We start from the raw sequence: 27,895 nt of genomic DNA, 5'->3' as shown, positions 1-27,895 counted from the left end.
TGAAAAATGAAAACATTTCTTAATCACTACTTATTTGTTAGTGTGAAGTATAGACAACTTGGCAATGCTTTGTACTCATTGGTTATGCTCAAGACAAGAATTTATGTTTTCTATACAAGAAGAGATGTGCTTGGTATATAAAGATGTTTTTGAGATTTTGTGCATTAATTAACATGGTTTTAATCATATTGTGGAGACATCTATACTATTAGTTAAGGAGAGGTGGGGGGCGGGTGCCACGTGGCAACCCCCCACCTCCCCCACGAAAAAGAAAGAGAACGCAGGGGTGGGTGCCACGCGTCCACCACCCGCGCCTCCCCCCCTTCCCCCCCAAACAATCGCGCCTGCCCCCACACGAAGCGCCAGGGCGAGCCTAGACGCAGAGCGCCTAGTTTCTTACTAACTGGCGCGACCCTCCTTACCCTACTAGCTCCCATGCCTTGACAAGTGGCACTCCAGGACACGTGGCAAATCCATCCTTCCCGGGTGGCAGTGGAGATGAGCAGTTATGGACTTCTTTCATGTTTTTGTCACACAATCTTGCTGCTACCCGCAGCCCGCTTCCAGGTATGACTCGAATCTGTTGCCTGTTAGATTGGCTCTGGCTTTGGTCTCTAGCGAGTATCACCTCGGAATGCTTATAGGTCTGCAGACAAGACCTAAACGCAGGCAAGGTGCACGAGTCATTTTGATCGTTCTTTAGAAGAACCAGCCTTTGCTGATCGTCGCCATTCTTGAGTAGAGAGCGCCATGGCCTCGTTCTTGGATGAGAATGCCTCCCCTGGAGGTGCTGTGATCAAGCCTATTATCACCATTCGTCTGTAAGTTCCATCCCGAGATTCTCTTTTGTCATAACACAGACATGCTTTTCTTTTTGTGTCTCGTTGAATACCACTGTTCTAATTAAGTTAATGCACAAGATGCGATGCTAGCAATAAGGCGAGAACCAGGAAGAACGTGTCAAAAACATTGGGAAAACAGACAATGTAAGAAAGGGGAATATGTCTGGCGACACACCAAAAATACACAATAAGTTTTTGACATTTTTGCATGTGGCAAAACGGATCTTTTCCCTCGTTTTTACCTACATTGGCCAACATCATGAGCCTGTGAGGCATACTTTCATAGCTCACAGTGTGGCCACAGTCATATTGGCCACTTGAGAGACGTCCTTTACCAGCAGTTTAGCACCACACGGTATGCAGGCCTCGACATTTCTACGGATGGATTGGCTTCTTGGCATGCTGTGTTCTCTTCAGTCTCTTTGTTGTGCGCATAGCTCTCTTGCAACTCTTGTATTTTATGGATTATCCGAAACGCATTCATTTTTTATTCCCATTACGAAGCCCACAGTCATATTCGCCACTTGAGAGGTCTCCTACACTAGCAGTTTAGCACCATACAGTATGCAGGCCTCATTTCCAGGGATGATTTGGCTTCTTGACATGCTACAATCTCTTGAGTCTCTTTGTTATACATATAGTTCTCTTGTGATTCTTATATTTTACCCTCAGTAATTAATACAATTACCCGTTGAGGTTGAGAGAGAGAGAGAGAGAGAGAGAGAGAGAGAGAGAGAGAGAGAGAGAGAGAGAGTTCATGTTTGCGCTTTTTGAGTAGTCCTGACAGTTGCCCTACCTCCTATCATCTTTTTCTGTTTTCTTTTTGGATCGACAGAGGTCACATCAAGGAAGCCACATGCTCTACATTTTCCGAAGATGGAAGTTGGCTGGCAGTGGGTTGCAATGACAGCAGTATAGAGGTCAATGAACTCTCTCTTCTTCTCTGCTGCTGTGGCTACACTCTTAAATTGGGCTTTTCATTTGTAGAGGAGAACCCTTGATTGATTTATAAGAAATGTTTGATTCTACAGTGCTTGTTTTGGTTTTAACTGTATTAATTTTGGCAACCATGAAACTTGTATGATATTGATTGATGGCAATGGATTTGAAGCCAACGATTGGTTGCATTTGCATGCTGCTTCTTGATCCTTGCCAAGCATTTATAATCAAGGTCCATTATCCTCCATTGCATTGGGTTGATCCACAACTGAGCTGCTTTGGACAAATATGTTGACTGATGCCTTACAAAGGCAATAATTTGAACTTTCAATCCCCACTTCATTCCTTGTTTTCAAATAATTTCGGTCAATCCAGCTTATTCCGAATCCAAACAACTAAAATGTCAGTCAATGTGGAATCACACATCCACACAAAAATTTGGGATGGGTTTATTTTCGTTTAACCATCATCTGTCACTAATAAGGTTACTACTACTATCTCTTTGTACAGATCTATAAGGTGGAGGATGGGAAGCATTCTTTCACATTATGCAGAAGTGGTGCTGACAAGTATCCTTGTACATCTGTCTGCTTCAGACCTACAGCTGGTGTTTTTGTGACCAAAAACGTTCTCATATCAGGAGGTAATAAACAAAATGCTCATTATCTGTACCATCAAACATTCATGAATGCAACATAGCCATAGCTGGTTCACTGTCTTCTTTGGTTAAGATGTGGGAGGACAGGTTCATCAATGGCATGTCACATCCAGAAAGCATATCAGTGCAGTTAAGGAGTCTGAGAATGAGGTCTACACTCTAGCACATCAGAGTACTGGTCACTTGTTTGCTACAGCAGGGTTGGATGCAAAGGTATACCTAGTTACAGCGGAGTAGCTCTCACAGGCATGCTTGTAATGAAAAAATCACATGAAAAAACACAAGCAGACAGTCCATTGTTGGTATAGGGTGTCGCAAGCTAGTTGTTCAAGGCCGTGCACTTTTATACTGCTACATAAAACTTTCCTTCTAGTAAAACATTGTACGGTACATAGATGTTCCTAACTCAAAGAGATAACAAGATGTTGAGATGATATTTTGACAAGTGACATGGCATTGGCAGAGGCAGTACAAAAGGAATACCCTGAGAGTATATGTGTTTGTTTGGATGTCACTGGGTCTAACTTATGTGATAATCTAATGGGCAGTACCCTCCACTTTCCCCCTGCCAATCCCTGCCTTTATGTCCTCTTCTCAGCCTTAACTTGATATGGCAGAGGCACCAGAACCACTCCCGAAGATCCCAATAAAGGTGGTATAAAGGACACTGCTTGATGGTCCTTAAACATGCCTCTAAAAATCACCTGAGTTTGATCATCTCATGGATAATGTGAGGTCAACAACAGTGCCCAAAACAATGGGAAAAGAGCTGAGTGTGGAAATTCAGTATTCCAAATATCAGCCATATTCACAGGTGCAGGAGGTGGCTTCCTGTCTCAATCTTCAAAATGTCAAGGCTGTACTTTTGTAGAAGGATCCAAGTGGCTGTTCTGACCTTGGCCATTAATATACTTTTCTCTGACTGGAGTTATTTGCCTTGTTTTGGACATGTTCTATATGCATAGGTCAATGGCCAATTTGCAGTGAACATTAGACTGCTTAGAAAGTTCACACTCATAAAGTATGGGATCCACCTCCACTTGTCCCAGTCTGAACTCATTGGCATCAGTGTACCCCAGATGGGCTAATGAAAACCTATTTTTGAGGTAAGAAAGCTTTCTTCTTCATTCAATCCACAATCACAAAAAAGACGTCCATGTTTCATGTATTATTGTTATTATTATTATTATCATTATTGGGGCAGAGTGAATAGAAGTCTCTCTGTTAACTGCCTTAAATGCTAGGGGTACATTGCTTATTCAAGAATGTTTCTGTGATGGCAATCAGACTCATACTCTTGTTAGACTTAAGGTGTGAAGAGGAGGGTGTGTCAATCGTTTTGCAGATGTCAATACCTACTATTATCACACTTTTGTTGCAATATCTGTCATGTTCCTAGCTCCGCAAGAGTTCTTATTCTTCATGTTTAACTTGTACATCCCAATGTTTTACATAACCAGGTTTTTCTATGTGGCAGATCAGAATTTATGATGGAAAAACAAGAGAGCTATGTAGCACTTTGAAAGATGGGTAAGATACTTGAAAACCAGTTGCTTCACTGCTTACCAAGAATGATCCTTTCCATGTGCCAACAAGTGCTTGAGAACACAATTGAAGGTTTAAGACTCGCTTGATTTTGTGGCTTTTTGTTTGCAAACATTAGGGATGGAGCCTCTACTACAGGTCATACAAACCGTGTCTTCTGTGTCAAATGGAATCCCATTGATAGTAATGTTCTTTTGAGTGGTGGATGGGACAGCACTATACAGGTAAGGTGGAGCTCTGTAGTATTTTGTCTTCTGTTGACTGTTTTGAAAAACTGAGATGAGAATATCTCCAGATTTGGGATTTGCGAGTCAGCAAATCAGTGAGAAGTATTTTTGGGCCAAAACTCTGTGGAGACTCCCTTGATATGAGAAAGACTGGAAACAAAGTATTAACTGGATCATGGAGAGGTTCTGAGCAGTTGCAGGTGCATGTGAATGTTAGTGTTTGTTACATAAAATCTGATAAAACATATTTGCTGTACATGAAACAAATGTCCTCATTGTTTGTCTGTTTGGAATGAAGGAGTGGGATTATGGCAGTGGAAAACTTATTCAAGATATAATCTGGCCCCAAAGACATAGTGCTCAGAAGGTTCCTCCATCTGAACTCCACTTTTTGATCCTATTTTACATTGATCATTTAGTATTTACAATTAGACGTAATACTAAGTAGATTAAATGTATTGTGTTTTTCTATAAAAATGGAACAGTGAGGAAAGAGGATATTGAGTTGAGATTATGGACCTTGTAGTTGCAGCAGGTCATTTCAGCCTTGAGAGAGTGCGCACATCAGTCAGGTCATCTATTTGACGGTGTTTTCCTCATGTATCTCCGGTTCATCCCTTACAAATCATTCTATGCTCTATGTGTAGAGTATATGTACAGAGCTTGACTGTTACTGTTCCTGTGATTCTCCTACTATCTTGAGTAGTCCATTTAGGATCTAGGCACCTCATGATTGGTATTAGAGCCAACTGGTGAAGAGATGAAACTTGATTTATACCTGAAGTTGCTTTCTTCTCTTTTAGAGTAGTTAGAACAGGTCAATCAACCCCATCCATACGTCCATTGACTAGACAACTAGGACTTGCATAGGTGTATTTTACCTGTGCATGTCTTGGTTCTGGTGACTTCGCCATAATTGATGGAGACTCCTTCATGAAATAGCATTAATTAAAAAGGTGATGATATGGTAAAGTATCTACATGTGAGAGTAGTAAATGGATGTAATACTTTCAAGGCATCTTGTTGGTTGTTGGCACATAACAAATAACTTTAAGCAAAAATGTTTAAAAAGTGATGAAAGGAGGATCTAAAAATCTGCATAGGCAACCGAAGCTTACATTTTTATTTAAAAAAGAAATTGATGCAGTTTCTAGATCTAATTAGTTAATAGTAGTTTGGTACAGGACTATCCTTGGACAATTTTATGTCCTATTGATTGACTTACTTTCTAGAACTATGCTCACTAAATTTTCAAGCTATAGATATGTTTGCTAGAAGTCTTCTAACAAATTTTCTCTCAATCTTTAAAGACTTGAGCTCATTTCTTTCGTGTAGTGTATGAGCTTTCTTTTTTTGGAACCTAAATTCAAGGGTATACTATCAATTGTAGCTTAGTTGTGCTTTCTAGATTGTAATGCTAAAATCACAATTTCATGATATTTCACATGGAAGGCATGTTCTAACTCAATGTTCTATGTATAGCTTATCTAAGATACTATGAGATTTTTACGGGTCTCATGATGCTCCGAGAACGATATAGACAATTAGGTTTCCAGTTTTTGAAAAATTATTTGCTGGAAATGGCCAGTGAACTTAGGGTTTCGGTAATTGATTATTTCATCGGGCAAACCATAAAGTCTATAAAGATGCTTAACAAAGACACTAATCTGGTCACTTTTTATAGATGTCTTTGTGGATATGAATTGAGCCATTTTCATCAATTGGTCGATCACAACTCAAATTCGTCACATTGTCTTGATTCATATTGGATAATCCTACTACAAAATCCATAGAAATATTATTTTACTTTTTGTTAGGAAATTTTAAAGGATATAATATCCTTGGTTATTTGCGATGTTTAGCTTTATTGATATGACACTATGGATATTGATGCATATAAGACTCAACCGAAGTCTTTATGTGCAACCAATAAAAGTAACGAGCCACCAAGGCCAAAGTTTAGTGTATGTGAAGATGTCCTGTACTTGGTGTGCCATGAAACTACTCAAAAATTCTTTTGGATATCTTGATTGTTAGACCCACACACATTTCCTTGTTTAAAAAATAGTCCACAACAAATGGAATACTTTTCCACCATCTTTCTTGTAGTAGCTAGCTTTTAGGCATCTGGACCACCAAAGCTCTCTGGGCTTCTAGGTCCATCTTGGATTAATTGCCAAATCTTAGCAAAATGTGGATTATTTTGTCAATGCCCTCTTGAGAGAGAAAAATAAGTCGAAATTTCAAAGATGGACAAGGTATTAACTTTGGGGATTTGACCAAGGTTATTAGTAACAATATTAATTGTGTTCTTTTGATAACGAATCTCAAAGTTAAACTCTTGCATAAGCTCCGTTCATCTTGCCTTACAATCATGCAAATTGGGTTGATTGTAGAGAGTTTTCAAAACATAGTGGCTAGTCCAAATAATAAACCAAGCGTTATACAAATAATGATACCAAATTTTAAGTACATAGATAATTGCCAATAGTTCTTTCTCTTGAGTGATGTAATGTGTTTGGGTGTCTGCGAGCTTATGGCTCTCAAATGCGATAGGTTAGTCATCCTCATAAAGAAAAGCATTGATATTATAATCACTTCTATCTATGTGAACCTCAAAAGGTTTATTTGGATCAATAATTTGCAACATAGGTGCATTAGTAACCATTCGTTTCAATGTTCAAAAACATTGATTGAGCTCACTAATCTAAATGACTAGCAGACTAATATGTTTTTTTTTTTGCTTAGGATACTCTTAAGTAAGTATGTTAAGGGTTCAATAATATGAGTATAGTTCTTAATGAGCTTCCAAAAGAATACAATAAAATCCAAAACTTGTCTTATGGTTCTTAGAATATTCCAATTGAGCACTACTAGAATCTTTTTGGAATCATTACATATGTTATATGTTTAGATGACGTGTTCGAGATATAAAAGCTCGGCAAGGAGCTTAAGTGTCAACTTTTGAATTTGTTTGAGGGAGACCTGTTAAAAGTTTTAAAACAATGGTTGCGCATAAATATCGCAATTGTTTAAGAGTTACCCTATCTCCTCCTCGTGAATATCACGTGTACCATATGGGTGTTTCCAGTATCCATGTGCCACATGTCTCCCCCTTTCCCCCCTCCTCCCAAGAAAAACAAATGATAGAGGGCCACAAACTACCTTGTTACCTCAGCCATGTGGGTTGACACCTCCACATGTAGGCGCAACATGCATGGCTTCATAGTCCATAGATTAGTTGTCCAAAAATAATCGCTCTCTCCCATCTTCACCAACATCTACTTTTCTCTCACGATTGCCTTTTGTCTCCACAATTGTAGTCTCTCTCTCTCTCTCTCTCTCTCTCTCTCTCTCTCTCTCTCTCTCTCTCTCTCTCCACAACTGCTTTATACATTTCTTTTCACGATACAAACATCTTTATTTTAAAGATTAATGTTAAGAATAATGTTAATGAACATTAATGTTAATAATCACATTAACATTACTGTAATAGTATAACTAACATTAAATATATTAAAAAATTGAATGCAATTCAATAATTAATATTAAATTTAAAATCAACATAAAGTTTAATGATTACATTAAAATTAGATGCCATTGTTAAATAAAAAATATTGATATCTATATGGGCCACAAGATTTTGGCTACTCTCTCTGATAGTCCAAAGTGGAACCTCGTTAGACTCCAATTGCTAGTGCCACTCAAAACCGTTGCACACAAGCATATTCTGAACACCCATCTTGAGCATGAGTACTGGACAAGATACATGCCTTGTTGTATCCACCACTTGCAACACGTAGTCCCTTGTTTGTGCCCCTTTAGCTACTAGAAATATTCCATATCATTCTAAAGAAGATAAAAGCGTATTTTTTGGGCTTGAACCATTGTGGTTCTACGAGCGAAAGTAGTTTTGTGCATGTCATTGAATCTTTTGCCAGATAGCATGTTGATGCTTTAATACCAAAAAGTAAATATCCATCTAGGATCCAACCTGCATACGAGACACGACGAGCAATATTCATGAATATGAAGGGATTGAACATCAGAGTGACCTCCTAGTTATAGATCTAGACAGACTCACCCTTGAGCCTAGGAGCTCCTCATGACCATGTTCCAAGGATTGGCATTCCATACCCCTAGTCGACACCATCCATGCATTCGGATATCCAAGGATGTAATAGGAAGTCCCACCATCATTGCATGTTTGCCATCTGATTGATAAATAGGGATAGAACCTATGGGATATGTGCCTAAAGGAATATCACCCCTTGGTGTGGTGTGATTTGAAATATGTGAATGTGTGAATAAAGGAATATAAGAAAAAAAATTCAGTATAAAGGATGGGATGAACATGTTTTGAGTGTGATTAGGTGATGAATTAAAAGTGAAATGATCAAAATGAGCATATTTTTGAGATGGTATACATGTCCTCCTACCTCTAGACCCACCTTTCCTCATATTCACATATTGATATGGGTTTGGGTTTCCATGATAACTTTGTTAGTAGATTACTTAGTTCATGTGTGAGTTTGCGTTATCTTAGTGGGATGTGCATTTCTTTTTCAAAGCTAATTAGCTTGGGTGCTAGTTTATTGGCTTTTGTTTTATGACCGACTAGTCATTATGGTTAGAAGATTGCTATTTTTAGTTACTAGTTTGTTGGTAGACCTAATAAGCTATTTAGGCCTATTTATTATGAGGCTTCCTTCTTCTCAGACACATAGTTAGCATACTTTGCTACTTGCGGGTCCTATTATTGGAGAGAGGGAGCTGGTGCCAGTGCCCACTCAATTGGTGACTCACTATCATATTCAAATTGTGTATAAACTGCGTGAACTCTTGATAGTGTAGTTTCTATCATGTTTGATTGTAGTCTCTCTCTAGTTTTCTTTGCTTTATCTTCTCATCCTATCCTTTCCAAATGGCACCTCCTTTGTTACTCCACTGATGATAAACTTCATAGTCTTAATTATCTAACATGGAGTGCCACTATGAAAGCATAGTCTGTGTAGAATTGCTTGCAATAAGTGGTTTTAGGAGCTATTATGTGGTTGTGGATTCAAAATTCTCTTCCACATGGTTGGGAGTGTGACAATTATTAGAAGATTGTACTTACATGGGATCCAGATGATACTTATTCGTTTTGATGCATTTCTAAAGGTTCTATTGGTCACCTTATGTAGGATAGCTTTAGAGGTTTGGAAGAAGCCAGAGATGTTATATGAGGCTTTATTGACCATGCACGTTGTCACCCTACATGGTCAATTCCAATAGATAAAGTTCAAGCATAAGGACCCTATTGAGTCATTCTTGCTTCATGTTACATAGGCGTAGGATTAGCTTTGGGAGATATAGTTTACTCTTTCAAAGGATCATCTTATGGGGACTATATTCTATAAGCTCCATTTGGAGTTTGATGGCATCACCAATGCTTTACTACCCCAAATGTCATTGACTATGGTGAGCTTCACTCATATGTACTCTATGCTGCTTGAGCATGAGGCATCCTTGAGGTTACAAGGGAGGCTTCCATCTTGATATGATGGCCATGATGAGGCATTTGCAAGTTCAAAGAGGTATGGCAATGAAGAAGATGACGACAGCTTAATGCTATCATTATGAGAAAGAGGACACTTATGCAAAGGAGTTAGTGGCATTGTGGAAGAACAAGTAGTAGGATATAGACTCTTTTGATGAGTTATCCTCCTCTGACTCAAACTCTACTTTGTAGTATTAGTAATCTCGTTGGTCATTTCCCATGACTCTCCAGTCCTCAAGAGTGAGAGGATGGTGAGGTGGGATAGTTGAGCCTCATCTATATAGGTATATAGGTGCACATAATCCAGAGAGGGATATTTCTTGATTCCGCCTGAAGTTTGACACATTAAAATCCTAGAGCTAGGATTGACTTCCAAGTTCATGATGGGCTATGTTGGATTGACTCCTACACTAAGCTCAGGAGGGGACAATTTGGTTCCATGGTCATGTATGCTCAAATACATTGTTGACAAGCTAGTTACATATGCTAGTGGAGATGAATTGATGATATACATACAGAGCTACTATGGTACTTCTTTGAGACATCTTGGTGGTGGCTTGATCATCCCCAATGCTTGGGTATCCATGGTCCATTCTGATTGTCATTGTTGTATGTTCTATGATGAGTCATTATTGTTATATCATTATATTGTACAAGATCAGCCATAATTTGAGAGTAGGTGTTAGTAGATCAATCAATTCATTTGTGAATCTATGTTATTCTAGTGGGATTTGCATTTCTTTTTGAAAGCTGGTTAGCGGGTGCCAGTCTATCGGCCCCTATATTATGGCTGACTAGTCGTGATGGTTGGCTAAGTGCTATTTTGGCCACTAGTTTGTTGGCTGACTTGATAAGCTATTTTGGCATGGCTACGTCCTCATTAGATGTATCATCTACATGCTCTATCACTTGTATGTCTTGTTGGAGAGAGGGAGCTGGGTGCAAATGCCAACTCAATTAGTGATTTACTGTTGTATTCGACGATCTTACGTCTTGGTATATGGAGTTCATTTCTTGAGCATTCTTTTGAGTTTTTTCTTTGTAGTGTTCATCTCGTTATCTTTAGTCTCTATTTTCTCATGTGTTGTGCAATTTATTATAAGATTTTCACACACTTTTATCACTACATCCACTTTTGACAAACTTATGTCCATGGTTGGCACACTAGGAGAGGCAACAAAAGAGGGAATAGTAGAATGCAAATTATATGTATCTCACACTGATTCTAATGGGAGGATAAACATTGAATATCTTATTTTGCACATGTTGATATGTTCCCTTTGAGCTAGGAGTTTTAGATTCTCATCACCTTGTAGCTTTGATTGTTGTGTACCTCCCTTTGGGTTATAAACTTGGCCATTAGGATGATATACAAAAGGTCATGAAGGAGTATTACAAGATAAAGTTCAAGCCAAAGGATAGCTTGGACTTGCTACTTTTGTGGCTTTGTGATGTCTTTGTGTTGAAACTCTCATGTACATCCCTATTTGGAGACTAAAGGTATCAATTCCTTGGAGCTTGCAATAAGTGGAAAATATGCATTGATAGAATAGGTTCTGATAGAAATTGCTTGGTGATGTTGGTTGATTGATGCATGAATCTCGTGTGCTCTTGAATGCCAAATTTTTTCGATTGAGGCTCAATTGTCAATCAAGAGCACTTGTCTTTGATACCATGTAAAGCAATGTTATAAAAGGCACAGAGAAATTGAAATGTATGATAATAAGATAAATACAATTTGATGTGTAAAAGTTGAGAAAAGTTTGAGATGATAATGTTTTGAGCTTTCAAACTGATTAATTACATCATGAAATATGAGAGAGAGAGAGAGAGAGAGAGAGAGAGAGAGAGAGAGAGAGAGAGAGAGAGTATGTATTGCAAATATGAAAATTAGGGTTTGAAACCCTAATTTTTGCATACTTCAAGGAGCAAGCTAATTTTCTTTTTTTATGCTTTTATTTGATCAAGTTGAGTCTAGAGTACTCATTGGGTGAATACTAGATCAGTGTATACATATCACGAGGCTCAAATTTCAACGATAGAGCTTGTGGAAGTGAAGAGAGTCCCTTAATATATAGGTGTGCGATTTGGATGCTTAAAAGTGGAAAGAGGACACAAAATATAAGTGTCTACTGAAAATGACAAGTATTAAGAAAATGAAAAGTAGAGGGACACTTTTCACTTTCAAATGACATGTTCTATTCTAGATATCACATATCAATTATCTAAAGAAAGAATCTTATAAACCTTCTACTTTAAAAATATCTCAATTAGTTGAGAATTTGATACAGTTGAAGATAAAAAAATTTCTTGCAAAATTTCATAGCTTTTGATGTGAATCGAATATCCATTAAAGTAATTTCAAAAAATAATCTCTTAAATTTTAGGAGTCACCAAATTTGGATTTTAAAAAGCTTCATTGCATAGGTTTTCATTGATTAATGGTTTGTTTCTTTGAAACTACTCGATATGTGGGCTTTTAGTCGGTTTGACCACCATAGTGAAAAAGTTAGTAATTTGGGCTTTTTGGTCAATCCGACTACTTGACTAAACTTTTAGTTCCTCTTAGGTATCTTGTTCATGATGACCAAATTGTAACTACAAGGGGTTCTGGCCATTGGCCACTTAGTTTAATGTATGATCTATTTTAGTTTACTATTGCTCGAAGTAAAATTTTAAACCAATTTATTGTAGGGTTGAGTTAAAAAGTGAGTACTAAACATAGCTTTTAATACTTAAAGAAATTCAAAGTATCAAATTAATACGAATGCTTGAGCGAATACATTATGATAATAGTTGATATATAAAAGGTTGGTTACATGATCAAAACTCAAATGGAGATGAGGATGTACCAATGTGAAGATGATACAAGGGGTCTCAAAACTAGGTGTCTCAAGGGCCAAAAGGCAAAGGTGGGCTATGAGTGGTGTTAGAGACATCGATAAGAGCTCCAAGAGTGTTTCAAACTCAAGACAAATAGAAAATATAGCCATAATACTCCACCAAATATTGATGGTGTACATGACATGGCACAAGCCATATAAGCATAGAAAGTAACATAAAGGGATGGACATCCAACTCACCTCCTAGCCATATGGCTAAATGAGCTTAACCTTGAGTGTAAGATTAGCAGCAAATGGGGCCAAGCATTGATCACAAAGATGGCGTTCCATACCACCATGTCATACGCCTATTTGGATGGACCTACCTAGGGTCTAGAGTTGGATATTGTATTGATAAATATTGCAAAAATGAGCCTTGAGTTCTTTTTATAGGACTCATTAACTTCATTAAGTCTAGGTTATATATACACTACAAAACCTCTTAATTGTCTTAACTTTTAGAATGTGTTCACACATAGTGACTAAATGGTTAGTGTGATGTTGGAGACAACCATCCAAGATGTTCAAGAATGTAATAGATGTAAATGTGGATAGAGACATAATGAATCAATTTTGAAATGGTAGAAAGCCCAAAGCTAGGTACATAAACCTTGTTAATGTATCATGAGTGGAGTCTTTCCTTACATAATGATACGTGGGTCACCAAAATGCCAATTGTTATGTTTCCTCTTCTATATTTTTCATGTATACTTTTGTTCATGTAGATGCAAGTTTTTCAAGTGTCCCACTCGTAAGCATAGATATATTTTTTGCATTACTTAAAAATGATACTTTTTTAATCATACAATATTAGCAAACTATTGTTATTATGAGGATTGCTCGATTTTGTGGTTTGATTATCTCTAAGTTTAAGGCTCATGAAAATCTCAACCTAATTTTAAGACTAACTTTAAAAAAAAATCTAGTTGTGCCAAGTTTATGCTGCATGCTACGGAAAAAACATATCCAAGAACATTATAGCAGCAGGTGGAAGTAGATCAAATGAAGCATGTATCTTTCATGGTGAACGCAACCAGGTATGCAAATCTCTTTTTATTGAGTTTGTTGGTAACTACAATGTTGAATACATGATAATAATCAGCTATGCTGTACTAGCGAATGAGTTCTTCAATAAGAATTTGGGACGAGAAAAAAAGGGTAGTTTTGATGCACCGACTTACATATTTCATTACTTGATTTTTCCTACACTTGTAAAAGCAAAGATCCTTGTTTATCATCATAACATCTTTACAGTAGTGCATTCAATTTGTCTTAAGACTCTTATTACCATTATAAATATATCATAATCAATTGTCAACCTAGTATTTGTGCATACATTCAAATCCTCCTTTTCAAGTGGTCACAATCGTGTGTGTAGGTTGCAAAGAATTGTAGGATGCATGCTTTGCATGAAGCAACAAGCTTTAGATTTGACATATCCACAAGGTCATTGAGAATGAGATAGTGGAAGGAGTATTGTTGAACTACCAAAAATTTATGCATACAATACCATCAAGGAAAAAGTGAGTGTGCTCTTCAATGGCACTCCATTAAAGCATTATGATTAAAAAATAGTTAGTGTTGTTTGGACCTTGAAGACATTACAATGGGTCATCTACATAAATCTCATGCATTGTGGCCTTATGCAATGTGTGGACCCCCTTCCATACCCCACCACTTGCAATGGGTCTTATGCATAAATCTTGTACATCAAAGCCTTATGCATTGCCTGCACACAAGAAAAAAAAAGCCCAATGTGATCATGTTACAAGATTAACAATATATTAGTGTGTATCATACCTACAATAATTAAAGTATACAACTTAATTTGATGGATAGTCAAAAGAGGTTACCTTTGGTTCACATGATTTGGCTTGTATGGTTACAAGTAGGAACATCAAGTAATCATCTTGGTTGATTTTGATGCCTATGGTAATTTCATATTCCTTGAATTAAAAAACTATGAATTTGTAAGTCCCTTAAGTGTGTACAAATATCTACTAGAGTTGGCCAAGGTATGAATCAAATGATTTGGAACACCTAGTTCGATGGCGTGGAACTTGAAATTCAAGATTACTAGTAAATAAAAATTTTGGGCAATAGCTAACTTTGTCCACCCCTAGTCATATCTAGCATCATCTAGTCGGCTATCCACTTCTCTTTGACTAAATATACTAGCTAGCACATAGCTTGTAAACAATATAGAGGTTTCTTTTTTACTTAGAGGTATAATTAAGCACATGTTCATTCATTTAATTTAGACAACATGCTTTGCAACGTGCTCATGTGTATACAACCAAAAGGTAAACACTAGCAATCAATGTTTAAATAGTTAAATGCATTATTTAGTACCATAACATACCCAAATATTAATACTAGCAATTAGCATTAATTAATTCATGCAATTTATTTGATTTTTCTTTGTTTAATTTTCTTTACCTTGTGAGTTACACGTTCGGAGGGGTAACTTGTTCTAGGTATTGGGGATGCACAATGCCTATTGTAGACTCTTAATGGCATGAAACTTGAGTTTTAAGAGGGCAATAAAGTGTACTTGAGTTCTACATATGTACTGTCTTCAGAGTTGGAGGAGTTTTTAATTATCATAATGGAATTGGTAGTCCATTAAGAATGCTTAGAATGGTTAGGTTACTGCCTTACATATTGACTTTAAACTAGGAGTAAGATTCACTTAATTTTTAATGGGAGTAAAGGTAACCTAAAAACTAGGAATGGTGCCAATTTAGTTGGCCATGAGAACCTTCATGAACTAGTTGTTTGATTTTTCCTCTACCACCTGAAGGAAAATGTATTTTACCTCATAGATAGTGGAGGCCTAGGTATTCTTCGTATAAGACTGCTTGGATCAATGAAAAAATGTAACTTAAAGATTATTTTTCTTGGGAGATAGTTTAGTGTGATTGTAACCTTGTTTTTTTGTTTTGTGGCAGAGTTGTAGCACAATTCATAATAGATTACATACATGTCATGACTTTATGAGAAAGATTCAAGTCACATAGTGGGCATGATGGTTTGTGAATGATTGATCAATGCATATGCATTAAATGAGTGGTCCATGCTAAGGCATTAGTTGGAATGAGGCTAATCTTAGGTGATGTGGTCATAAGTAGGGATGAGGAGGATCTCAGGTACTTAGATGGTCAGTGCCATTGGTGGGTGGGTGAACATCTTATGGGATAGAGTAGGGTCCAATTATAGTAGGTTGAGTTCTATAGAAGATCAAAACTAATTGTATGATTACATATTTCTTACAAGCAAGCTAGTGTGTAGGGAGTGAGCATTGCTATCCTTGATGAACTCTCCATACTTGTAAGAGACACATCAAGTGGTGCATAATTGATTCTAGAAATCAAATGGTCTATAGAATAGTGTTGCTAACCATCATGTGGTTTGTATGGATGCACCATAAATTTCAACCTTGATCAATTGAGTCCCTAAAATGTGAAGGGTTGAATTAAGAGTTGCGCTTTTGGAATTTAATAATAGGAATATGTTTGAAAGAAACTTGCATTTTGTGGTTGCTAAAAAGTTTACATATCATTATTTTCCACTAAGTAAAGTGTGCTAAATGTTAATTTTACTCTTTACATTTACTCTATTGTGGATTCTTACCCTTGGGTTTCCCACATAGTAATAGAAAGTATTACATAAAAGTGTATGCGTGTGGGTGTGTGTATGTTGTTCTGGAGTACATAAATGTTATTATTGTTTTGATTAACAAATTTATTGATTCTAAATTTTCTTCTTGTTTGTGATTTGAAGTTTTTGGCTGGTCTCCATGAATTAGAGAAAGGTACGCCATATAAAATGAAGTTAAAGAACCTCTAGATAAACTTATATTGGATTTAAGTTGTTTCAATATGTTAAACTTAGAAGAGCTCATGGCTTCAAATTGTCTCATTTCTTGAAGTCTTCAAGAAATGAGTTGTTCTAATCTAGTCTTTTTTGTGTGGATATAGGTGTTATTTCCATTTCATTTAATAATGTCGGAAGTCAGATGGCTGTGGTGACTCTAAGACAAGTGTATATAATTGATATGCAATGTATATCCAAAACATTGTGTTATAATTGACTATTAATTACATTTATTTTCCCCAGCTTATTGATGTTTGGATGAGCTTTAAGATGAAGGGCGTAACACAATTAGCATTGTGGTTCTTAATATTGTTCCATAGAATATTTTAGGAACAACTATGTACTAAAATGCTAGAAACTAAAGGTTTACACCAAAAATGCCTTCTACAAAAAATAGACTTGAGATTAAGTCACCATTGTAACTTGGAAATGTTTTCACAAGCTCTCACAAATCATTGACCAATCTCACACAATGATCCACAAGGTGCATGTGCTTAACCTTGAACACTTTTGCAATTATGTCACCATTGAGTAATCAATACATCTCAAACTCACATAAGCATAGTTGGTCAATAGCTTGTAACATGCATTATGGACTTTACTAATCTTGAGATAATGTTGAGCACCTTACACCTTTCTTGTGATACATGTATATTATTGTCCATATTAGTGTCATATTTTGAGTTTGAACACACGCAAAGTTGTACTAATTGGATTTATGTGATCAATGATTAGAGATAGATAAGGATTAATGTAGATACCGACTTCTTGCAAATTAATTGAAAAATCAACAAAAATATACAAAAAGGCAATGAAGTTCTATATAAATTTATGCAGAGAATTAGATAAGTAGGTATCTGTAAAGCATAGATATTTAAATGTGTAGCAATTAGTTAGCCGAGTGTGTATAGATGTTAGATAGAAATATTAATTTCTTACACTTTTTTGAGTGGCCACTAAAAAGGAATTTCCATTAAAAACAAACAGATGAAACTTTTGCAACATCTTTGAAGTGGCATTTTGGATTTTAGAGCTATATTTAAAGGCCTTAATATCTATTTTATAGGCATTTCAAGGTGTTTCAACCTTATTTGAATGCTAAAGTGATGAAAAGCTATTGGCAACTACTTAGTAAGTGGTGGCAGGATGTAGTAACACAAAATTTAAATTTGAGAGCATTCCATGCATTGTTGGCATTTCAACAATGGTGGTTGGTCAAGTCTACATCATTCACATTACTTTTAGCCTCAATTTTAATAGAAGTTGAGAAAGTGACTATATTTAACAAAAAGATTGAAGATGAAGTCAAGGACGTGACAACAAGGGTGCAATAGGAGGTACATAAGGAAATTAAAACAAGGAATGTCACAAGGGTGCACTAGGAGGTACATAAGGACATTAAAACAAGGAAGGAAGAAGATAAACAAGGTATGAGGGACATTAATTTTTCTTTGATTCATGAAGCTACATTGGAAAAGCAAATTGAATCTCATACGCAACTTTGGGTAGCATGGAGAAACACAAGGATCTAGAGGACAAAGACCAACAATAATGTTTGGAGTTATAAAGATTAGAAACCAAACTGAAGTCAATACTAGAAAAACAAGAGTTCAAATTGGGTAACACCATAGTGATCACCAAATAAAGGAATAATTAAGCAACTCTAGAGTCTTGAGATGTATAAAATAAAATTGACTAATGTAATCGAAGGGTTTTAAGGGAATCAAACTATGGCTCACAGCAACACAACTCAAAGCACGACTAGGTAAGATCACCAAGATGAAGGCAACTCAAAAAGAAGGCAAATGGGCAATTTATTAAGGTGGAAAAGCCATCATAGAAGAGTTCAAAAAGCCTAAGCATTAGGCTACGCTAGAGTTATTAACTTATATAGTAACTCTTGTAGCCTTAGTAGTTGTGTTCTTTTATGCCCATGGCACATTGTAGCGGATTGTATATAAATCTTGAGTTCCATCATTTTGTCCTATCCACATTGGAGACATTTTAGAGGATGTTAATGTCTCTGTCATATTCTTGATATAAATGAGGTTTATGTGCTACCTATCCTCTTTGAGCAAGATGAGTGAGGAGAGGGGTGGGGCTAAGCAAGAGCGTTCTTGATGGAATGATAAGAGATGAAGGATATAGTAGTGGATCCAATTGGTATCAGTGGCATAGTCTCAAATGGTCTATACATATGTAGCCATATGAATAAAACAAGTTAGATCTTTATCTTTTGGTTTATCTTTATTGATAATTATAGGATATTTTATTATTTTTGCATTAGAAATTGATATTGAAAAATACAAATAGAATGTAAATAATATCATTGTAAATACAAAATGAGAAAATAAATTAAATATTGATATATTATAGTTTTTATTATTCCTATGAAATGAATGGTGCCTTAAATATTTTTACTTTTTCTTGCATTGTATTTGAGGCTCTACGTGTGAATCATAAGAGATTATAAATTTAAAAAATTTCATAAAATAAAGAGGTTTACAATATTAAATAATAAATCAAATGGCTATATAAAATATGAGGAGGCATGCTCTGAAGGTTTACTTATTGGCTTTTGGTTTATGTTGAGCATATCTTTAGATACAATCATGTGTTATGTGTAGAACCATTTGGTAGCACAAGGTTAGCTATAATGTTAGAACAATGTGTTAAAAGATTTGTGCTATCACTTGGTTAGCCATGATGTTAGAATAATATTAGAATAAGGTTAGCCATGATGTTAGAACAAGATTAGCCATGATGTTAGAACAATGTCTTCCTATCACTTATGTAGAGCAATTTGAAGGAAGTTAGTGCCATGGGTCCATTGTGATAGGAACACGCCATGATGTTAGAATAATGTGTTAAAAGATTGGTGTTAGAGGCAGATGCTAAAGACTCATGTACTATCCCATAAGCAAATTGAGGAAGAGAGAACTGATTAAAAAGCTACAAAATGATGTAATTGACTCTTTGTTCAATGCAAGCAACGAAGTGTGTTGTCAAGCTTATTTATATCTCAACTCTTCAATGTTATAATGCTAATGAGTTTGACATAAATGGCTTAATTGTTATTCATTATGTTTTTGTTCTTTTTCTTTTTTTATATTCCATAGCCATGCTCTAGCTCTAGCTCTAATCCATGTTTAGAACACCATCCTTGAGATTGCGAGCTTGTATGAGTGTTTGTTGCTATATTGGGAGGTTTAAGACTACTAAATTGCTATTGTTCAAGCAAGATGAAGCTTGGAGCTTGAAGACCATAACAAATAGTTGTTGAGTTTTGAAGCACCTGAAGGGCAACCATTCAAGATAGGTGTCAAGGTATATCCTATTGATCTTTTCATTATCTTATTTGGATTATATCAAGTTTGCCATTGCCAAGAAGAAGTGGCTTACAACCATTTAAAGGTTGGTTTAAAGCCTAGTTAGTTGGTGTTTTCTGGCCACTTGTGGCCAAAGCAAGGGCCATGTTTGTCCAAGAATAGAAGGCCTACTTAAGCATCATGATGTGATTTATGCTAAGAGGTTGCTTGAGATAAGGGGGTAGTATGCACAAGGCCTACTTTTGATGAATAAAGAAGAGAAGAGAAAGAAGCACCTATTTCTACCTACTTTGAAAGGCCTAAAGCTCCTAACTCTAAGCTAGTCTTTTGGTATGAGAGGATGCTATCAAGAAATTCGGATGCCATCCAAAACATACTATCATCCTGCTAGAAATTAGTGCACTCAACATAGCTAGCAGCCTATCACGACTCCTTGGAGCTATTCTCATGAGGGTTTTCTCATGGGAACTGTTTTCAAGTAGTTGGTAGTTTTTTAGTTTTTAAATTCCAAAGCAAGCCATATGGGGGCTTTATATATCCCCCATCTAATATGATAAAATAAAATAAACTTTGATAAAAAAATCCAAGATTATCTTTCGTGGATGAAAAGAGACAAGAAAATAGATCTTTAATTTTTGCAATGAGTCCACGTGTCCCTTTTCCATTTTAAGAAATGATTTTTGGGAAGAAGAACACCATTCCTCAGGTGTTTCTTGAAAAACTAGTGGTTTTTTGATAAAACTAGGAATCTCCCCATGTGGCCTGAAATAGTTTCTAGTTTTCTCAAAAAACCTTACCACAAAACGCCAACCCCCCCCCCCCCCCCCCCCCCCCCCCTCGCCCCCCAAAAAAAGAACTCCCTTAGCTTCCTTTTCCATCCCGTGATATCCTTGGGGCCGTGTTCTTTGCAAGACCGCTCAACACGAGATAACATGTGAACCATACCTTAAGTTAATAATAATCAGTCAACAATCACAACAACAACAACAACAACAACAACAACAACAGCAACAGTAACAACAAGAGCAACAACAACAATGTCAACAACAACAGCAACAACAAATATTCTCCTTCAAATGATGCCATCGCCACAAATGAGAGAGAGATTGCTATGAACTCTTGTACTTGTTATCTCACCATCAAGCCAGTAATGACACAAACTAAACGCTTCAACACCACCATGCAGCCATGATTTAGCCATTCCCATGATCAAAAGTTTTGATATAAAAGAGAATATTGCCATGCTCACTACAATTATCGGCCGTTCCCAACCATCATCTATCTTGAAGACAATGTTGCATCATTATCACTATCCTAGCTCACGCTACATTACAAGTGGGATAGTTTGTCCTTACATACATGTCAGCACCCTAAGTGTTGATGTGGACAAATTGACTAATTGTGGGGATTGACTATGGGAAAAAGTTACCATGTGAAAAAAAAAGGGCACATGCACGTTACATTGCCATGGCATGCTTATTAAGCTAGATGATGTGGCAAGCCCCCCCCCCCCCCCCCCCCCCCAAAATGTGCATTGGATCTTATTCCGCCCTACTCTCTTCTCTCTCTCTTTCTCTCTCTCTCTTTGTGATCTAAATCAGAGCTTTGCACCAAGCTTCCATGGCCGTTGCTGTGCACACTTGCATCTCTGCACAAACTCTGCCCGATACTCATCTCTATGAGGCCTTGAACATATATACTCTCTCTCTCTCTCTCTCTCTCTCTCTCTCTCTCTCTCTCTCTCTCTATGTTTGCACTTTGAAATCCACAAGTCCCACCATTTCCAACTAACTCTTCGAGATCCTTTTTTTCTAGCGATTCAGAGGAAGGGAAAGAAGCATTTGCACGGCCTTCAACATGTATACTCTGTGTGTGTGTGTGCGCACGCTGAATGAGCTCCCTCTCTCAGGCTCTCTCTCACAAGTAAGTCTTTGCAATCAATTCATTTTGTCTTGAAAATTATAACTACAGATTCAATCCCTGCATTTCACATGACTATTTGAATTTTGAACTTGAGTCATTAAATTATCAAAGAAAATAATTGGTGAAAATCCAAATCATGCAGAATGAGAGCATAAGGGACCCAATAAAATACGTAGAAACAACTCAAAACATTATACATTTATGCACACTGGAGAGTGTGTGGACTTTTTCCAGGAGATTTAATAGATGGATGTGTATTTGTGTGTGTGCATGTGTGCAGGTGGGGATTGTTGCATTTCTTCTATGGGAGATCTTAGTTATTCTCATCCATAGTAGTGGTGTGCTCGGTAGGGAGCTTGCAAAACCTAAGAACTCTTATGTAAACTAGCACTAGATAGTTGTAGTTGGGAGGGGAGGAAATGAGCTTTCTTGTAGCTCCTTTCCTCCCCTCCCATTAGGTGGTGCCATGAATCATAATAAATCCAAATGCACTTCTGCAATTGTAGCTTATGCAATGGGATGCCAATAGAGATCCTATGCTTTCTTTTTCAAGAGTGTTTTGGAGCAAATTAGTTACTTATCAATGGAGATAAGGATTTTAGTCAAAGTTGTGACATTATGCATATCATGAAGCACAAATGGACACTAGTACCAAACTACAATCTCACATCACCTATATCAATAATATCTAATGCAGTGGAGATAACAATTTTAGTCAAAGCTAGTACATGATGTACATCATGAAACACAAATGAAGCACCAATACCAAACGGCGATATCATGCCACTTATGCCAATAATATCCAATGCAATGTCATCTCCTAGTGTAATCGAATCTATAATAGTAAGAAGGATATGAGGTAACATAAAATAAAGTCCCCAAATAGCCAACACCACTAAGAGTAAGAAGAGGAGCATCGTCCAATTGAGTAGCATCAAATGATGAAGCAAAAAGAATGTAATCATTTGAGCTATACTCCAATGCATTTCTCTCTTCTATCTTGATACTAGACTTAGGAGCAATGCTACGATCATGAAAAGATTCTCCATTATCTTGCACTTTTGTTTGCATGTAGCTATATACTAATTTACTATAATTTTATGGGAAGCCATGATGAAAATTAGTTTTGAGAAATTCTTTTGAGAGCAAACACTTGTATTCAACAGCCCTAATGCCTCTTGCTTATGGACAACATCAGTCTTCCTCTTACTACACTCTTTTTGGCTTGGTTTTGGGGTTGATTTTCTATTATTATAGGAGCATATGCCCTCTTTGTTTGGCAAACATAATGGCAAGTGCTTCAAATGCTTCCAATGACAATGCTATCTTAAACATAAAGAAGTTCTATGGCAATAACATAAAGAAGTTCTATTGGTGTAGAAGAAGCAAGTTAAGCCATTGAAATTAGAGATCATAAAGCCAAAAGGTTATGATGTAGAGGAATGGAACGAGTTTGATGAGCTATGTAAGTCTAATATCATTTTATCATTGTCAAAGCATGTATACTTCAATGTCATTGAGACTAAGGGTAGTGCTTATGCATTATGGAAAAATATTTGTGATCTTTATAATAAGCAAAGCCCTACAACTCAGCTATACTTTTGTATGAAGGAAGGCATGTCTATGTCTTCTCACTTAAAATAATTTCATTTTATTTTCAATCAACTTACTTCACAGGCTATTAAGTTTGAGAAGAATGTCAAGTCCCTTTTCCTGCTTGTTACACTGGCAAAGTCTTGGGATATATTTTGCACTACTATGAGTGTAAACCCCCCTAAAGGTGGCTTTCAAACCAAGAATGTAGAGGGTTCTTTGCTTATAGAGGAAGTAAATAGGAAGAAAGTTGATGCATCCTCTACTTCTCATGCACTTACAATGGGAGGTAGACAAGGTGGTAATGGGAATAATAATCACGATAAAGACTCATAACCTAACACGGGAAATTCTTAAGTCTCGTGGGGATAATCATGCAATAAGTCTCGTAGTCTTAAGTCCTCTCTTATTTGTCACTATGGTGGGTATTAGGATCACATAAGGTTGTAGTCCCATAAGATGCACAATGATAGACATAAAAAAGGTGAAGGCTTACAAAAGAATCAGCTCCCACTGCTAGGAACTTTAGAGAATAACCAAGATGTACAATGCAACTAGTAGTGTAAAGACAATACGTAAACTGTTGAGTGCCAAAGATTGTCAAAACATCCAAGGTGTCAGGTACGTAAATGTATGCTATAATGCATACCAAGTATGTATCTACTACTAAAAAACCACAAACAATAAGTGGTACAAGGTGTCTAAGTCAAAGGCAAATCAAGCCATGGTCATAAACCTCTATAGTGACATGCATGCATAAACCAACAAAGCATAATAGAGTCTCACATTGACACAAATAAACCAAGATCTGTAAAGAAAAATTGGAAGTGAATCTTGAGTGTCTAAGAGCAAAACACAACTGAATGCATAAGGTTCATAACATCCCATTGCCCAAAATACATCATGTATATCTGAGAGCATAAACCAATAAGTTTTGAAACCCACAAGTGGAAATCACTAAAGCAAATAGTCACTACCCAAATGCAATCAATTGATCTCAAATCCAAGATTTGGAGCTCAACATAAGCATTTCTGCACACAAACAACAATGCCAAGTATCAACATAACCATGTAGTATACTCGAGTAGCATGTCAATATTCAATACATTGACATTAATTGTAAATGATTGTTGTCCAAACCAAAACTATTCTGTTTCGTGTAAAAAATAGAGAACTAAAAAGTGCACAAAAGTAACTCTATGCTTACTTAGATATGTAGTTCTTGTCACATTCTTCATTTTGAGCTATAGCATACCTCAATTTGATATTGTTTACAAAAGTTATGGCCAAAATATGAAGGCATTATCAAACTACCATAGTTGTCCATGATATTTGTAGTATGCTTTATATCCACTCAAAAGTATACGGAAGAGAATGTTCATTTCTCTTTTCTTAAGAGGCTTCAATGTTAATCTCTTTGAGTAACCCAAACCTCTTTTTGAGCATTCAAAGCTAAGTTATTTTAAATTATTTTTAGCCACTAGTGGCTACCCAAATGAATGCCAAAATGGGCTATTCCAACCCCAAATTGAGTCTCAATGGCCTTAAGCACTTGCTTTGACTCAAGTCTAGATCTTAGCTATATGAATATATCTCTATCAATGTGCAGATAGCAAGCATCAATTTCAAAGAAGAAGCTCAAATCTTTGATCTTTGCAAAGTGCTAACCCTCTGAACGACACAAAGTGCAAAGAAGGATTAAGAATGAGTATAAAAAGACAACCCGATGGAAAAGGAAGACCAAGAAGCATGGGAAAAATTTTAAAATCAAGAATAGGGTACACAAGAGATAAATCACATTTTAGTCCCTTGTAAAAGAGTACACGACTCTCTCTTGTGCAAGTTCTAAATGAAAAAGCGCATGTAAAGGAGCCATGAGAATATAAAAGAATAGGAAAAGATGACCAAGGCCTGATGGCCAATCATGGAAATGGGTTGGGTGCCCAAGGGGAGAAGGGCATGTATAAAAGACAAAAAGTTAATGTATAAGCTCATTCTTGGTATGTATGCAAACTAGCTCTCTTCTTGTTCTTGTTCTTGCTTCTTGCTTGTGCATGAGAGAGGGAGTGTGAGAGAGGAAGAGTGTGAGTATGTGAGAGTGAGGGATTGTGGAGAAGCTCTTCTTCTCCTCTTCTCCTTCTTCTCTTCTCTTTTCTCATGCGCGTGGCTATGGAGGTTGGAGCATGGAGATGGAGCTTGCTGCTTGGGCTAGTGTTTTGAATTGTGGAGCCATCAAAGGATTGGGGGAAGAGGAATACAACGATCGGATTCAATAGTAAGCCCACTACATCCTTGTATGAGAGCATGCATGGCTATGTGAGAGGTAGCCATTGCTACTTGCTTGAAAAACTTAACTTGATAAGTGGTTTGTAGGGTCTCGGTGGTTGCTAGTGATAGTGATGACATTTTGGTTCCATTTCTAGGACCAACAGATTCAACCTTGAATGCTTGCATGCTCCAAATGGAGTGATGGAGTAGGAGTTTGTCTCTAAAATGGCGCTCAGTGTAGGTAGAAAGCGAGGGAGTCGGAAGGTATTTAATCTCCTTTTCTAGATAGTTTAGGTTTTTAAAGATTTAGGAACATTAGTTAGATTAGTGGTATGGTGTTTTTCTTTAGTAGGATGCATTAAGGTTAAGGAAACAAGGAAAAAGAAAGAAAAGATAAGTTTTTGTAACAACTAGGAAGCAGGGAAAGAAAAGAAAAGAGATTTTGAATACCTTAGAAGGAAAATAGAGAGTAAGGGAAGAAAGAGAGAACATTAAAAGGAGAGAAAAGGGGGGGGGGGGGAGAAGAGCTCATTCTATCATGTGACAGATAGAGAGAGAGAGCAATAGGTCAAGAGAGAGTAGTAGGTCAAGAGAGAAACAATATAAATCCGTTGTATCATCACTCTTGGTGATTCCAAGTATGTTTAGAACCTTCCTTGCTACTCTCAGACAACTCTTGTCTCAGAGTCGGACAGCTACATTCGGACGGCCAAGTTGGTCCACTACTCGAATATCTAAAAGTCCCTTCAGAAAACTCACTCAGATTGCCTCAAACGACCAAATTGCTGACTCGGATGCACCCTCTTGGACTAGGATAGGCACCCTTTTCTGAGTCAACCCTGCCACTCGGATAGTCAAAAACTGACCACTCAGTCGAGTCTGGGACTTGAATGGACAAAAACTTGCAACTCAGATGTTCGAATTTGTAGACAACTTGAACTGGAACACATTTTTAGGGACCATATAGACCTGCCAAACATACCAAGGGCTATGAGCTAATTGCCGGGTGACCCTAGTTGTGGATCATCCCATATCTACAAGTGTGACCATAGAGCTGACCAACACCAAAATTTACCTTGGCAACCCCAAGAATTGACCAAATCATTCGGTCACTTGCAGTTTACTTCCCAATAGAGAAACTATTTGATTGCATGGGTAGACCTTCTGATCATCTTTGATGTCTACTTCTGATGTATGATGGATTTACTTTGAAATATGAAGGATTTGGCAGTTGATGCCATCATTTCTAGTGTATTTGTTATGTTTATAGCATGCTTTATGCATTATGGTTCTTATTCTCTGATTTGTAGTGCTGAGTAGTGTAGATCTATGTCGTCATATGATTATTTCTAAGTTTCTATAATTTTTGGGTATGATATGGAGTATTTTCTTCATGAAGTATTCTCTATTCTTTTATGCATTCTGCATGGAAAGGGAAGTAAACACTTTGGCGATCCTGCCATTGTCGATCCAAACCTTTGGTGCAAAGTTTTTTTTCAAGAATGACCTTGTTCTTGGCAAGAAAACCTAAATTTCTGTATACATTTCAAGGGGTTTTCTGCATATAGATTGTGTCATTCATTTTTCTAATCATGTGGTGGAAGGTACAATTGAAAATGACTCAGTTTGAGGCCAAAATTTTGAATTTGTTGCATGAAGCAGTAGTTGCCTACATGAAGTAGCAGTTGTCTGCATGAAGCAGTTTTCTGTATGAAGTAGAATTTGATTGGGACTAGCTGTAAAAACTTAGAGACAAGCTTATTAAAGTCTTGTTATGTTTTTTTCTAATGTTAAAGCATAGACATGATACTTATGTCTGATGATATGTATTTGACAATCTAGTTGCTTCTTGGAGCATTGGCAGATGGCTTGAAGCAGTATGATGCATATTAAAGGTTTACCTTGGTATCTTTGCATTTATGTCAGAGAAATACCCGTATCCATCAAATGTTATTTTGACCCAAAGCAAATCCAGGGAATTCAAAGAAGTGTTGGCAGGACAACAACGGGGGTTAGGGAAAAATGAAGATAGTGAAGCAGGAGGAAATCCCATCCTGGATGAAGAGTTGCTTTCCTTGTTTAGGGATGAGGTCTAGGATATTGGTACCTCTACTTGTATCATTGCGTATCATTCTCCTACTACATCGAATGAATCTCCTCCAAGTCCCATTGAAGATGATAATGCAATACCTAAATTGGAGTATTTTGCAACTCCTCTTGATAGGGCAGTAGAGAGATTGTAAAATATTACACGGCGCAGCGAACAGAATC

General features: G+C 36.9%; 1 protein-coding gene across 1 annotated transcript; it reads left to right on the top strand.

Annotated features, from left to right (window-relative positions):
* The first annotated feature begins 549 nt into the window (after positions 1 to 549).
* On the top strand, positions 550 to 16,782 carry LOC148017362 (uncharacterized). The gene is made up of 12 exons (XM_087663266.1): positions 550 to 567; positions 743 to 821; positions 1,678 to 1,762; positions 2,292 to 2,424; positions 2,513 to 2,652; positions 3,917 to 3,969; positions 4,103 to 4,208; positions 4,280 to 4,423; positions 4,510 to 4,578; positions 13,562 to 13,672; positions 16,419 to 16,449; positions 16,616 to 16,782. Exons 2-12 carry the CDS (start codon positions 751 to 753, stop codon positions 16,726 to 16,728), a joined length of 1,056 nt encoding a protein of 351 aa, XP_087519392.1. The 5' UTR covers positions 550 to 567; positions 743 to 750; the 3' UTR covers positions 16,729 to 16,782.
* The last annotated feature ends 11,113 nt before the right edge of the window (positions 16,783 to 27,895 follow it).

This window comes from Lygodium microphyllum, chromosome 22, assembly GCF_053477565.2.
Source record: "Lygodium microphyllum isolate KBCC chromosome 22, Lygodium_microphyllum_v1.1.10, whole genome shotgun sequence".
Taxonomy (NCBI): Eukaryota; Viridiplantae; Streptophyta; class Polypodiopsida; order Schizaeales; family Lygodiaceae; genus Lygodium; species Lygodium microphyllum.
This window is presented reverse-complemented; position numbering and strand designations above follow the sequence as displayed.

Excerpts from the sequence above, each read along its gene's own strand:
- LOC148017362 (XM_087663266.1), top strand. The coding sequence starts at position 751 with ATGGCCTCGTTCTTGGATGAGAATGCCTCCCCTGGAGGTGCTGTGATC. Across the intron at positions 1,763-2,291 it reads GCAATGACAGCAGTATAGAG|ATCTATAAGGTGGAGGATGG; the intron begins GTCAATGAACTC and ends CTCTTTGTACAG. Across the intron at positions 3,970-4,102 it reads TGTAGCACTTTGAAAGATGG|GGATGGAGCCTCTACTACAG; the intron begins GTAAGATACTTG and ends TGCAAACATTAG.